General features: G+C 43.2%; 1 protein-coding gene across 7 annotated transcripts in view; it reads left to right on the top strand.

Annotated features, from left to right (window-relative positions):
* Positions 1 to 14,091, top strand: part of RASAL2 (RAS protein activator like 2) — a 580,981-nt gene extending 566,890 nt beyond the window's left edge. For 6 of the 7 annotated variants that reach the window (XM_082265230.1, XM_082265229.1, XM_082265235.1 and 3 more), the window contains 3 exons: positions 89 to 291; positions 384 to 471; positions 12,257 to 14,091. In XM_082265230.1, coding sequence (XP_082121356.1) covers positions 89 to 291; positions 384 to 471; positions 12,257 to 12,421 — 456 coding nt within the window. In that variant the 3' untranslated portion in view covers positions 12,422 to 14,091. Of the gene's footprint in view, positions 1 to 88; positions 292 to 383; positions 472 to 2,559; positions 2,588 to 12,256 lie in introns of all 7 variants that reach the window. The other variant, XM_082265231.1, reaches the window with a different exon arrangement.
* Positions 14,092 to 14,729: the final 638 nt, after the last annotated feature.

The raw sequence follows: 14,729 nt of genomic DNA, 5'->3' as shown, positions 1-14,729 counted from the left end.
TATATATATATATATATATTTGTATTAACAACATGTGAAGTTTACCAAAGTATTCTTGTCTCCTGAATCACCTGTCTTCCCTTCTCAGTATGAGCAAGAGATTGCCAAGCTTAAAGAACGACTGAAGGTTTCCAGCCGTCGCCTGGAGGAATATGAAAGGCGCCTCCTGGTACAGGAACAGCAGATGCAGAAACTGTTAATGGAGTACAAATCTCGGCTGGAGGACAGTGAGGACAGGCTGCGTCGGCAGCAGGAGGAGAAGGACAGCCAAATGAAAAGTGTCATTAGCAGGTGAGCCCCGGACATAGATCTCATCCTCTCCACAGTTTTGTATATATTTAGGGCTCCTATGACGTACGTCATACATATCCTTTCCCTTCCAGGCTAATAGCAGTAGAGGAGGAACTGAAGAAGGATCATGCAGAGATGCAGGCTGTCATTGATGCAAAGCAAAAAATTATTGATGCACAGGTATGTATTTTACTTCCATCGAGCTTTATAATGCATGCTTTTTATTTTCTTACATACAAAAATAAAACTTAGCTTGTACAATGCACTTGTCCTGTGTCACTTGTCATATCAGTGCATTTCAGATATATATACAGTACAAAAATATAAATAACACGTGCCCATAGCAACCAATCAGAATTCAAATCATTTAGGAGCAGCCTGAACAATGGCAGATAAATGTTACATGGCACCCCAGCCCCACGGGGAGGGGAGCCACTTGGTACAGTGCAATTCTGTTCATTGCAGTAATGTCATCTTTCACATGTCCGCATTGTTCATTCTTCACATGTTCAATTTCTGCTGTGCTTAATTTAGCTATTCGTATGGCTTATTACAGTAACAGTTGGAGAGCCCAGATTTTCCTGATCTTTCCTAATAGTGCAGTAAAATCTCTTTGTCAGTATATTATTTGAGTTTAAATGTGTATTATTTGGTTTGTTTTGTTGTGCAGGCGCTTTAAGGGTTCCTTACAAGTGTCCAAGCGGGGGCATCACTTAGGTCTTTATGCCTCTGATGTAGAATATGAAGAAAAGCCCCATGATACAATGATGCACACAAATGCTTTAGAGCAGCCCTTCTTGACCCCTTTTTTTCCCCCATAGAAAACCTTGAAATAATTTTCAGGTTTCAGGGAACACCTGCAAAAATTGAGAACCTCAGTGAGAAATATGATCCTTTTGTCAGTGGGAAGAATACCCCCCTCACAGACATCTAAAAAGAGAATTGGTGTCATGCTACTGGCTCTGTTAAGTTGCATTCAATCGGGAACTATGCAGGCACCATCAGATGGGGGGGGGGGGGGGGTCAGTCAGCCACAGCTCAAGGAACCCTTACCAACCTCTTGAGAAACCCCAGGGGAGATTAGCTGCTTTGAAGAATGAAGCAAACTAGTCAGACTGTCTAGGTCAGGGGTCTCCAAACTGCGGCCCTTTGCTTACCTTTTTTCAGCCCCTGGGGCACTGTTCCTCCCACTGATATGAGGCACTTGTCCTTCCACTATCTTCAACAATGAGGCACTATTCCTTCCACTGATGCCCACATTGGGACATGTTTCTTCCATGGACACCAATGATTGAGTACTGTTCCTTCCACTGACACCAATGGTGAGACATAACTCCTCCCACTAATACCAATAACAAGGCAGTCATCTTCCTCCTGCTGACTACAGGTGCCATGTAATTTTTACTCCCACTGACCATCAAGTCTGAGACATGGTCTACTCCCACTGATACCAGGGCATTTTCTGCTTTCACTGGCTACAGTCTGGCCCTCCTAAAATCTGAAGGACAGTAGATTGAAGGACTAGCGACTTCAAAAGAGAATGTCGTGCCAAATTGACAGTTTTTCTTGTGAAATAATACTTCATTACTATCTGTTAAATTGGAACTCAGCCGAAATATTATTTATTTAGTTTGTGAAGAAGGGTTGGACCGCAGGGTATCGTTATAAGCTACGTGTATTCTCAATGTATTCCTGTAGAGTATCCATGAGAGAGTAGCTAATAATATCAGCCACTAGTAGATTCTCTGAAGGAACATCTAGAGAATACATTCTGAAAATGGGGGGGGGGGGGGTATATGGCTGGAGTTCCATAAGTCTAAAACCTGTGGCAGGATCTTGACCCCAAAGAACTGAGTTGGACAGCACTTCTGTTGCTGTTAAGCACACAAAGGGCAATGCTTCCATTGGTACATGTGGAGGAGATGAAAATAAGCTCTTGAGTCATAGCTGGGCTCCCCGGTGACTAAGGGCCTTGGTGACTAAGGTCCTTGTATTTACTTCTGTCAACCCTGTTGTCATGCCACAGTGTTAAGGTCAGGAAGGACTTTCAACAATTGAAAGACTGAGATCTTATATCACTGTCCATTGTCATAATTTGTCACATGCATGCTTAATGACCCAGTTTTAGAAAATGTCATATCTTCTGTTCTCATGACCTGGCCTTGACAGAGCTGACACTTTGGGGGATCCATCTCCTTCCTAACATAGTGAAATAACCACTGAACTTCTCTCTCATGTTAGTCTCATCACAACTGTGTTAAATTACAGGTCATTAATGGGACTGTAACGCAAACAGGCAAGTAAAACAAGTGCACTTATTAGCTAAGCAGTGTCCCCAGACATGGCCTGTGCCTGACCTCCTACACATTCCAGCTCCTTTCTGTGTCTTTAAGATTTTTTTTTTCTTTGGCAAAGTTGTGTTATCTTGACATCCTCAAGTCTTGATTAGGTTTCTGAAAACAATTTATCTTTTTTTATTGCCCATATCAACCAATTGTTTTTGCACTTCAAGTATAAATAAAACCAAAAATTTTATTTTTTAGTTTTAGATAGGGAAGGGTTAAAACTCATGCCAGCTTTTCTTTTTTACTATGGGTGTCCCACTGGAAAGATTTTGTTTTAATTCCTGTCCTGTAGACACAACGGGAAGGGTGAGGAACAGTTGATGGTGTTAGTAGTACTCAGGACAAATAGAGAGGGAAACTCCACAGACATAAAGCAGTCAGCAAAAGAAAAACCTCCCGGGGTTCTAACCCCCTCGCTACTCTCTCCAAAAATAAAAAAGAAGGTTTTGACGCAAGATACACTTTAATTGTTTCACTTGTACTGGTTAGAAAATATTAGATTGCCTTCCATGGGCAGCACAGATAGTGCTTACGATGTGTGTTCACCAAATAACAAAGTGTAAAAATTATATTTCTCTATCGCTCATTGACAGACGTAGTCCTCGGTGATACAGCACCTTCGGGTTATGTTGCCTCCACAGGAGCAGGACTAGACAGGAAATTAAAATGCTCTGGCCACACCCTAGGGGCAGTCCCAGAGGGTATATCCTCTCTCTCTCTGCCTCAGCAAATCAGTTATTTTCTGTCTAGTTAGGAGTAAGGACCTAGATACCTTGCTGGGATCTTCGGTCCTGGCAAGATTTTTTTCTTAAAAAGATTTTTTAGACAGCTTTTTTTCTCCAGTGTTCCTGTGAGATCTTCAAGCAAGAAAGCTGAACTGGGCGACGGGCTGGATGTTGAGATCCGGTGGTCACCCCAGTTCAGCCTACGAGCGCGTGCAGGCCATAGCTCCGCGCTGGGTCGGCCGCGACAAAGTCCCATTGGGGGACTGACCCCGCGAGTTAAACGTCTCGCTGAAACGCCAAAGACCATGAGTCACGGCGTCCGTATTGGTCGACAGCCCTCCCGCCCCGGTGGAGAGGGGTACTGTCAGGAGTTGGTGCCCACCTGGTTCCGGTATGGTGAGTAGTATGTTCCCCCTTTTCCCCTGACGGGTCTTGTGGTGAACGCGGGCCCCTCTCTGTATGGTAAGATAGAGTCCCCCTCTATCCTATAACATGGCACAGATCCCCCTACTTTGAGTGTGATTTTATGTGCAAAAAGCCAGGAGGCTTGGTTTGGGAGCTAACAATCTAATTGTATACATGTTAAAAAGATTGTAATCAGTGGCAGTCTGGGAATCTTACTGTGATAATAATAAGGTACCTACCAGTCAGAAGCCACGGACATGTAGACTGCCTTCCTAGTCAAATCTCCAGCTATAGCAGGCCTTCTGAACGGCCATGCGGTCCGCCAGGGCCGGTACCGCCAACCACGCCAAATCCCCATGCAGAGATAGTGTTGTGTGCCCTGCAGCACACCGCTATTCGGTACAGGCCGCCACCATTTTTTTTTTTTGCTGGATTGCACGAGCCGCCATTTTGGCGTAGCCTCGTGTCTCCAGCATGGGGGCGGCCATGTTTGAGGTGATCCAAACACCTCGTGGAGCTAGGGGAGGCGCCGGAAGGCATGCAGAGGGGCGGAGCCGCCTCCTTTCTTCCTGGGCAGCCAGCCAAAAGACTTCCTGTTTGTCAAGACAGCGCTGTAACCTGTTGCAGTTAAACTCTGAGCATCAAGTGGTGAGCCTGGGGGTCTATCTCTCTCTCTCTCTCGATCGATAGGGATCCCTAGCAGGTAACACTAAGGGGCTTTTGTGGCGCTGGGGGTCTGGGAAAAAAAAAAAAAAAAAGGTTTTTTATTTTTGAATTATATTATCCGGGAAGTTACTGGAATAATCATGGACCCTGCCACACAAATTCCCCCACCTGTTTCCCTCGAGGGGGCCACGGGACCCGCCGGTGCACAGAGTGTGGAGGCATTTACAGCAATTTTGGAGTCTATGGTGGCTCGGGTGGAGGCGGCCTGTCAGGGACGAGGGTCAAGGAAGCGACCCCCGCCTACCCCTATATTATCTGACACCTCTGACTCAGATTCAGAGATGGTCACTGCAGTTGCAGGTCCCTCTGCAAGAGCTGTTACCTCAGGTAAAGCTCCCTCAGACAGTGAGGAGGATGTTCCTTCTCCCGCTATAATTCAGGAAGAAGCATTGGTGGACGCACTAGTTGTGGCAGTGCGGGAAACCTTAAAACTTGAGGTTTTACCGGCAGAAGCAACTGAAACAGAGATTCCTTTTGGTACTAACAAGCCCATCAAAACGGTGAAGGTTTTTCCTGTACCCAAGTGTTTTGGTAATAAGATTAAAGGAGAATGGGAGCATTCTAAACGTACCTTTACAATTTCCAAGCGTATTGCTAGACGCTATCCATTTGAGGAATCCTTCATTAAGAAATGGACGGTACCACCAGTGGTGGATCCACCTATTTCCAGGCTGAATAAAGCCACGGTTATCCCAGTGGAGGACACTTCGTGCTTTAAGGATCCGGTGGATCGAAAGATGGAAGCAGAGTCCCGCACTATCTTCTCTCTGATAGGGTCAGCATTTAGACCAGTAATTGTTATTGGTCTAGTTTCCCAGACACTTACGGAATGGGCGAGATTGGTACGCCAAGACCTTAGGGGAAAAGATATTCCCCAGGAAACATCTGATTTGATGGAACAGATTATACAAGGGCTACAGTTTATCTGTGATGCAGCCTTGGACACTACTCCCCTATTAGGGCATGCATCTATGTCAGCGGTAATCCTCAGACGTGTGCTGTGGTTAAAATGCTGGTCAGCTGACCTAGGTTCCAAAAAGACCTTGACGAATCTCCCCTTTCAGGGGAATCGTCTATTTGGGGCCACCCTAGATGAAATCATTAAGGATGCCACTGGGGGCAAGAGCACTTTTTTGCCACAGGCTGCTAAAGCTAAGGGACCTCGCAACAAGCGAGGACCTTTCTTTACCGCCCATAAAGGGTTCGCACGCCCGGCTGGAACAAGCGGGAAAGGCAAGACTCCTCCAGGAGAGTTCAAGAAAGGCTGGTCGGACAAACAGAGGACCAACTCAGCCAAACCCGAAGCAAAGGAGTACACAGCCTGAAGGTGCGCCCCCACCCGGTTTGAGGGTGGGGGGACGTTTTCACCGGTATTCAGGACATTAGATCGAGCATCAACTACTACTACCGGTGCGATTCTTCCCTTCCAACATTTAAGTACTACAGGGAGCGGTAGTCACCGTTCCCTGAACAGATCTTTTTCTTTACCTTTTCCTAAGATTAGTCTCTATTCCCCACAGGAATCGGATCTGGTTGACCAGACAGGCCAAGAAGCCTCTAGCCGGGTGACTTCGGTCCCTGAGGTTCAACCAGAAAAGATCACCCTTCCTGATAGTAATCAGGTATCTGATAAATGTGTGGGAACAGAAAACGACCAGACTTTCTCGGATGGTCGGGGCCAGATAGCTCTAGGGACGTCTGGTTCAGATCCAGTCAGCGCCAGTGGTCCTAGAAATTCTAGGCTGGCCTCGTCAAGCCGGCCTGGCCGACTTGGACATGCTAGTCGCAGACGTTCCGTGGGAACTTCGTCTCAGGGAGTGTCTGTGGTCTCAAGGACCAATTTACCATCGTGCTTTACAGTCGCTGGTTTTAATGGCCTGGCCATTGAGACCCAAGTACTGAAGGACAGAGGTTTGTCAGCTTCAGTCATTCCTACCCTTATTAAAGCAAGGAAAGCGACTTCCAGCAAGGTCTATTATCACACATGGAAGACTTATATTGCGTGGTGCGAATCTTTAGGATTTCCTCCACGTACCTATTCGGTGACTCGAATATTGGCTTTTTTGCAACAAGGGGTTGAGCAGAAACTAGCCTTGAGCACCATCAAGGGTCAAGTTTCAGCATTAGCAATCTTCTTTCAGAAACCTTTAGCTACCAAGTCCTTGGTGCGGAATTTCATCCAGGGGGTGCGGCACCTGGCTCCACCAGTCCGCGCGCCCTTACCGCCCTGGGATCTTAATTTAGTTTTGTCGGTTCTACAGAAACCTCCCTTTGAAAACATCAGGGAGATTCCCTTGCTTACTTTATCCCAGAAGGTGGCCTTCTTGGTGGCTATCACTTCTGCTCGCAGGGTGTCAGAACTGGCTGCATTATCATGCCAGTCCCCATACCTAGTGATTCATAGGGATAAGGTAGTACTTCATCCTAAGCCATCCTTTCTTCCTAAGGTGGTTTCAAATTTTCATCTGAATGAAGATATTGTACTACCTTCCTTGTGTCCTCAGCCCAAGCATCATCGGGAACATGCGTTGCATTCCTTGGATGTGGTTCGGGCAATCAGGGTATACCTGAAAGCTACGGAATCATTCCGTAAGACGGATTCACTTTTTGTGATCACGGATGGCCCCAGAAAGGGTTTGCCTGCATCTGCCGCGACCATTGCCAAATGGATTAGACAGACGGTGGTACAGGCTTATTCTATTAAGGGTCAGAGTCCTCCGTTCCCTGTTAGGGCGCACTCCACTCGAGCGCTCAGTACTTCCTGGGCCTTTCGCCATCAGGCGTCCGTGGTCCAGGTATGTAAGGCGGCCACCTGGTCGTCGGTACATACCTTTACAAAATTCTATAAGATTGATGTGACGGCATCGGCGGATGCCTCATTTGGCCGCAAGGTTTTGCAGGCCGCAATTTGAGGAGACCGGTGGTCTACCTCGAGGGTTTTTTTCTGTTTGAAAAATTTCTTTTTTGTTGAGTCTCATCATTAAGGATGAGCATTGTAAACTTCTAGTTGGCACCGGTTGGGCCTTCTAGATTGGGATTTGATTTCCATTTTCCCACCCCTCATTTGTGATACTGCTCTGGGACGTCCCGAAGGTGCTGTATCACCGAGGACTACGTCTGTCAATGAGCGATAGAGAAAAATGGATTTTTGTAAAATCTTACCGTAAAATCCTTTTCTCTTAGCTCATTGACAGACGTAGTCCCCGCCCCTCTGTTTTTGAGTTGGGTTGGGTTAAAATCTCTAAAGACTGCTTTTTGACATAACTGATTTGCTGAGGCAGAGAGAGAGAGGATATACCCTCTGGGACTGCCCCTAGGGTGTGGCCAGAGCATTTTAATTTCCTGTCTAGTCCTGCTCCTGTGGAGGCAACATAACCTGAAGGTGCTGTATCACCGAGGACTACGTCTGTCAATGAGCTAAGAGAAAAGGATTTTACGGTAAGATTTTACAAAAATCCATTTTTTGTTTTTGCATATCACATTTACCCCTGTTTATTGGGGCGTCAATCTGTATTAATTAGGGGATTTTTAATATTAGGACACTTACCTTTCCTGGAGTCCAGCGATGTCCATACCGCAGCCGATGTTTCCATCAGCTGTCGGGTGCTGCTGCCAATGGCCTTGCAGCTTCACGGGTGGGTCCCTAATGCGCAAAGCGCTCTGCACATTCGGATTGGCTCGGCGGCGGGGGGAAGGAGGAGGGGGCCAAACTTTCGAGGGATAGCGCCACGGGGCTGTCTCCCGGAAGGGGGGAAGAGTACCTGTCAAAAACAGGTACCTGTTCCCCCCTACCCCCTAAAAGGTGCCAAATGTGGCACCGGAGGGGGGAGGAAGCAAATGAGCGGAAGTTCCACTTTTGGGTGGAACTCCACTTTAAGTTGTATGACCTATCATTTTAACAATATTATCGGGTTATTTTGCTCAAATGAGTATTTTATACTATTAGGGTCTTTTCACACGGGGTGGACCATTTTTTGCTCCGCTCCGGCACTTTTTTTTTTTTTTTTAATGGACACGGATGACACTTGTGTCATCCGCTCCATATGTCCGTTTATCATCCCATCCGTTTGCGGATGATAAACGGAGATAATGCATGTCAATGGGATTGCAGATGTCAACAGGTGACACCGCTGACATCCGTTTTTGCGTCCGTTCCGTTTTTTTAAACGGAAGAGAAATAGGGTTCTCTTCCATTCAAAAAAACTGAACTGATCGGAAAGGACGCAAATCGGATGTCAGCGGATGGTCATCCGCTGACATCCGCAATCCCATTGACATGCATTATGTCCGTATTTCATCCGCAAAAAAATGGGATGAAAAACGGACATACGGAGCGCCCGTGTGAAAGGACCCTAACTCGTTCTTTTTTAATTTGTCTTTGGATTTTATGGTTAAGGTTTAGTAATTATTTTCTTACAAACCAATGCCCTGTTTTAACACCAGGCCTTTGTTGGTTGTAGTTTACATGTAAAAAGAACCCCGTTTTAAGATTAATTTTAGAAAGAACATGATAATTGACATCTATAAAATACTTGATTTGCAGGTTGATGAGGCTCAGCCTGTTTGTGCTAAGCCACTAATATTAACGCATAAATGACTAATGCACTAAAAGAGGGAACGGGTCATATTCGTGGTGTTTTTAGGTGACTAAGCGTTCTAGCTATTAACAGTGACATGGTAATTGCTGTAGTTAAGAGTCAGAGTATTTGTTTAGTTTGACACTGCTGTGGGCTTAAAAAGATATAAAGAACATTGTTCATATTTGTGCATTATTAGGGTAGTTAGAAATAACCATGGAATTTCAAAAATGCCACTAGTTCCAATTTTTTTAAAAAAAACTGGTGGCATTACACAAAACCTAGCTGCCATTTTTGTTGCCTGTTAAAAAAAAATCAGTTGAATATAAAATTGGCACTTTTTTTTTTTTGTGCTCTAGATTAATGCTTTTCAAACCTGTCCTCTGGTCCTATCAACTATAAGGCTGCACACTAACAAGGGTAGTTAAATATTGTTATCACCTAGAAAGGTACAACAGCATAGGTTACAGGTATAATCAATGCAGAGCAGGTGAGCACAGCTCAAAGTGGTGTATATACTGGTAATTAACAATCAAAAGAGAACTCCGTACCATTCAGTAAGCATAACCGAATAAACTTGAGTACAAAATATCCCAGGGGTTGAGAATAGAAAAAAAAAATAAAAGAACGGGTTGCCATTCATTCTTAATAGCACACCATAATACCCTGCCAGGGGGCACCTTTGTGTTACAAAAAATAGTGTATGCACCTGTTTTGGTTCATTAGACATCTTGCTCAAATGGATGGGCTACCTTTACAAAAATGCTTTACCACACCACAGTAGTGTGAAATCAGCTGTAGGACTGATTTACATCCTAATGCTGTGCGCTGCAATGCACGTTGGGATGCCTTAAGCAGCCAACTCAAGATTAAGCTTTAACGCAGCTTACCGGATTGAATGGGCCCTTATATTTAGTGGATATGCAAAGACACTAATTACTCCATTATTGTGTGCATAAGGTTACCATAAATTAAAAAAAAAAAGTCAACTGCTGGTAGGACTTGGGATAGGTTTAGCAAATGCTGCTCTAGGCAACTTGTATTTTTTTAAATACAAGGCACAAATACCTGATGCTTTCATGTTAAAAAATATATTTTCAGTTTTTTTGTTAGAAGTGCAGGTTTGAAACTCAGGATTCATGTCTATGTGGGAATAGATTATGTGGGAAACACTGTTCCTTTACTTATACATGTTTTACAGTGGGTAGCGTTACATACACTATTAAGAGTAGATAGACTGATGCAATTTCTTTCAGTAAAGCCTACATAAGTCCACCCCTACCCTGTCCCTGATGCAAGCCTTAAAATCTCCACCAAGCTGCTTGCTCACCTAAAAATGATGGCCGCAGCCTCCTCTGCTGTTTACCTCCTTGGGGCCGAAATCATTTCCCGGGTTCAGTGAGCCCCCTTGGATATTTATCTATTACAGGTACTTGTATAGCGCTGTCAATTTGCACATACATTATTGTACATTCACATTAGTCCCTGCCCTCAAGAAGCTTACAATTTTAGGTCCCTAACTGCCATTCATACATGCACATATTAGGGTCAATTTAGTCAGGATCCAATTACCTACCTGCATGTTTTGGAGTGTGAGAGGAAACCGAGGTACTCGTAGGAAACCCATGCAGGCACAGGGAGAACATGCAAACTCCAGGTAGGGAGTGTTGTGGCTGGGGTTTGAACCGGCAACCCTTCTGCTGCTAGGCGGAAGTGCCGTCCACTTAGCCAGAATAAGGCTATACTCCAAGCATCTCTAGACTGATTACTGCCCTATAGACATCTGTGAGGGCTCACTGCCTAGGCAAGGCCAGCACTGAACCTTTTTTTGCCCTAATGATGTAGACAGCAGAGGGAAAGGGTGTCATGCCGAGGTAACTTCTCTAGGGAGGGGTGGATTCATGTTGTTTTTTACTAAAAGTTAACGTTTTCTATGTTTTATTGGCATTATAAAGTTTTACATGGAGTCAGGTTTAAATAATATTTGCTCAGGTGTAAGGATAATATGTTACCTGCAGGCACCCCCCCTCCCCATTTCCTCTCCTGAGCAACGTGAGCTGGAATGGGGTTTGGAGCAGTGCATTCTTAGTTGTATATTTTATTTGCTTTATTTTGATATATACTTTTATGTGCACCCCTTCACCACCTTCCCGTCTCTTCCTCATGCTCAAAACAACCTCTCAGTTTCAGCTTCTGGCTGCTTCACTCCTGTGTTGCTGTGTCTCCTCCGCTACCAGCGAAAAGGCCATCCGTTACACCATGTTAGGATATCTGTCCTCCTTGTAGATTCCTCAAAGAACGTACCATTCATAGCTAGTGTCGTCTTTTTCTTTGCAAAATGAAACATTCCACAGGCATCTCTCTGTTATATTACATGTGATCATCTACCAGTTTGGAAGTTTTTTGGTTCATGACATTAAGCCATTTTTGGCAGTCATCACAGACCTTCATCAGATACATTCATTATTCTGAAGCCTTCCCAACAGTTCCCTTCACAAATGCGGGAATAAAGGCTTTAAGTGAAGTATGACAGGGCTTAATATAAATGGTTTTGGATTTAATTTTGAAACCCCTATTATACTTGCTCGGTTACATAAAAAAATAAAAAATAAAGTTGACCCAATCCTTTTTGATGGTCATTTTGAGGTGCCTCTGGCATTTACTAATGTTCGAGGAACACAAATTGGAACACCATAATTTTTTTGGTATTGCCATTCATTTGTCACACAAAGGCATTTGTTTCCTTCTTACTATACATAAGTCGGACATTGGTACCAAGCTATCTACCTACTCTGAAGACTTCAAAGGTTTGACTGTTAGACGTTTTATTACTGTGTGACACAATAAATGTAGCAAATGTTAATCCAGTTTCATGTAAAATTCCATATTTTATTATTAAATTTGCAAACAGAATTGTAAATAGGGTCTAACTTTACTTGAACCCATTTACTAAAATTTGCATTTAGAAAAGTTAAGAATATCAGCACTATAAAATTACCCTGTAAGTGATATTTTTATTACAGTTTTGTAATCTTTTTGCAACTAAGGTAAATTGAACACTTTTTAAGTTAACTAAATTTATGAAACCTTGCCAATGGTTCCATTTTGCAAAGAAGAAAGCAATGAAGTCTGCCATGTAAAAACTTTTAGACCAAAGTGTCAGTCTAACATGTTCTTTGCTTTGCAGGAGAAGAGGATCATGTCACTGGACGCAGCCAACACGCGACTGATGAGCGCCCTGACGCAAGTAAAGGAGCGCTATAGCTCACAAGTGCGAAATGGCATCTCTCCAACCAATCCTACCAAGTTATCTATTACAGAGAATGGGGAGTTCAAAAACAGCAGTTGCTAATGTCCATTGTGGAACTCTGTGCCATCTAGGAAAATGCTGCTATACCAAATGACTAGCACCAATATGTGGATGAGCGATACCGAACTGCGCCTTTGCGACTATGGGTGGAGTCCAGCCATACCGCACTGTACATATACAGTATATATAGAGTGAATGCGTTGTCCTCTGTACAGAAATTTACATGTAACATATCAAATGGAAGTTAATAATATGTAGAAGATCTTTTTATATGTATAAAAAAGGAAACATACCTATTTTTTATTTGTGTTCTCTTTCCATGGACAAGAATGGTAGATTTAAGAGAAAATATTCTAGTTGAAGGAGCTGTACATATCACGCCAATACACATACACATACACAGAATTTACTGAGCGAACTAAAAAGGAATGAAGAGGATTTTGGCTTGAGTTCATTTCTCATCCTGGAAGCCTTGTTTTCTAGGCCATCACAGCCCTCTCCAGCATGGTCATATTGCAGTTCTGTTCAGCTGGAGTTCCTGAACACTAATGACTGCAAAACTACGGTCAAATCTGTGTGGTCAGGTCATTTCACTCACCCCTGGCACCATATCCAGTCAAAGTAAATCGTTTTAGAAAGTTGTTGTTTTTAATTTTTTTAAACTGATGTTTTTTCGAGTTTACAGATCTGTAAATATGTATATTTTGGTTGTAAAGTGAGATTCTACCGTTCACATACGTGATGATGTTATCACCGTGCACCACGGAGGAAAGGGCAGAATACAGACTCGTTTTTGGCTTGGACACAGTCTTAAGAACTTGTGTGCCCCATGATCATCTATATTTTTATCCCAAAGGATTTAAATTCATATTGTAAAACATTTAGATGCAGGACAAAAGTGACACTGCTACTGACGTATGTACTTTAGAGAATAAGCACTGAAAATCTCTATCTTACATGTAAGATAGAGGAACACCTTGTAACAATAGTTTTTTTTTTTTTTTTTCTGTTTCTAACTCCGGTTGTCATGCTTAAACACTTTACTGCCAGGGACCTCCATTTTTCTCATCTTCATCGAGAACTGGCAGTTGAAGTATTAAGCTATGCAATGCCTCTCACTGGCTGGAAATTGAAAGTTTGAGTTTCTGACATTGAAGCATTTTTTGGAATAAAATGCGGTGGGTGCCCTGGTTGTTACAGAATGTTTAATGTTTTGCACCTGTCATTTGGGAAGGCGAGGTGTCCATTAATAAGGTGGCTCTGCATTGGAGAATGAACCTTGTATGTTACAACTTCATGGAATGTGAAGGGAATAACGGGCCTGCAATAGAGTGTAAGAACTGCTGAACTGTTTTTGTAATAAAACAAATTGCAATAATTTTATTAGAGTGCACTTGTTTCCTGTGCCCAGTGGAGGAACCATTTTGTATGCTGAGCCTATTGTGGAGCTTTTTGATGTAATACAATCCAGTGATATAATAGATGTGTCAGAGAGTGAACAAATAGGCTGGAATTAAATCTGTGGATCCAACTCCCAAACACCTCCGTTATGTAGATTTGTTGTAAATCCTTAAAACGCTGCTAACTCAAAAAAAACAAAAATGTAATTCATTCAGCCACCACATCTAAGGAGTGGTAAGCTGAAATATGTTTTGTTTTTTTAAGCTAACATTTTCAGCAAGTACAGAATATACCCAAATATCTGCAGTGTCCTTGTCGCTTCCTGTGAATTGAAATTGAATCAGAAACAATCCTATGTTGTAAATTACCAGTCTTCTCTGTATAAGGACAGATTTATATGAAATCCATCCTGGGTGACAACCACAGCTCCCTCCATTACATTGGAGGAATACATGTAGTCACCCAGGGACAGGAAGTGTGTTATTGGCAGGATAAGCAGGTGGGAAAAAAAAATAGTGTAGCCTCTTCATCAAAAAATTGGTAAACTGTGATATAATATGTTTTTGGGTTTAGATACACTTTAAGAAAACCTTGAGGCTGCCATTGCTGACCACCATTTGAAAATGCTAATTGCCTAGCAGTTATATTGACTCTGTGGCCTAAATACATTCTGAGTCTTTTATTCAGAAAAAAACTGAAGCCATTTGATCAGATTGACAACCAGGAAATCAGCATTTCCAGAAAAAGAAGTCTGCAGTGGCATCCTCCTTATGTCTCACAGTCCAGGTTCACTTTAAAGCTTTTCATACACACACGCGCCTTTCCTGTGCTCCATGTGCCCGAAATTGCATTTACATGCAGCATAATTAGGGCTCCAGAGGACTGTATATTGTGTGCACCTTCATATACATATGAAAACAGTAAGCATGAGAAAGAAATAGAACACCAA

This window comes from Pelophylax lessonae (assembly GCF_965119305.1).
Source record: "Pelophylax lessonae genome assembly, chromosome: 8".
In the NCBI taxonomy this organism is placed as follows: Eukaryota; Metazoa; Chordata; class Amphibia; order Anura; family Ranidae; genus Pelophylax; species Pelophylax lessonae.
The sequence above is the reverse complement of the archived record's forward strand: the minus strand, read 5'-3'. Positions and strand labels throughout refer to the sequence as shown.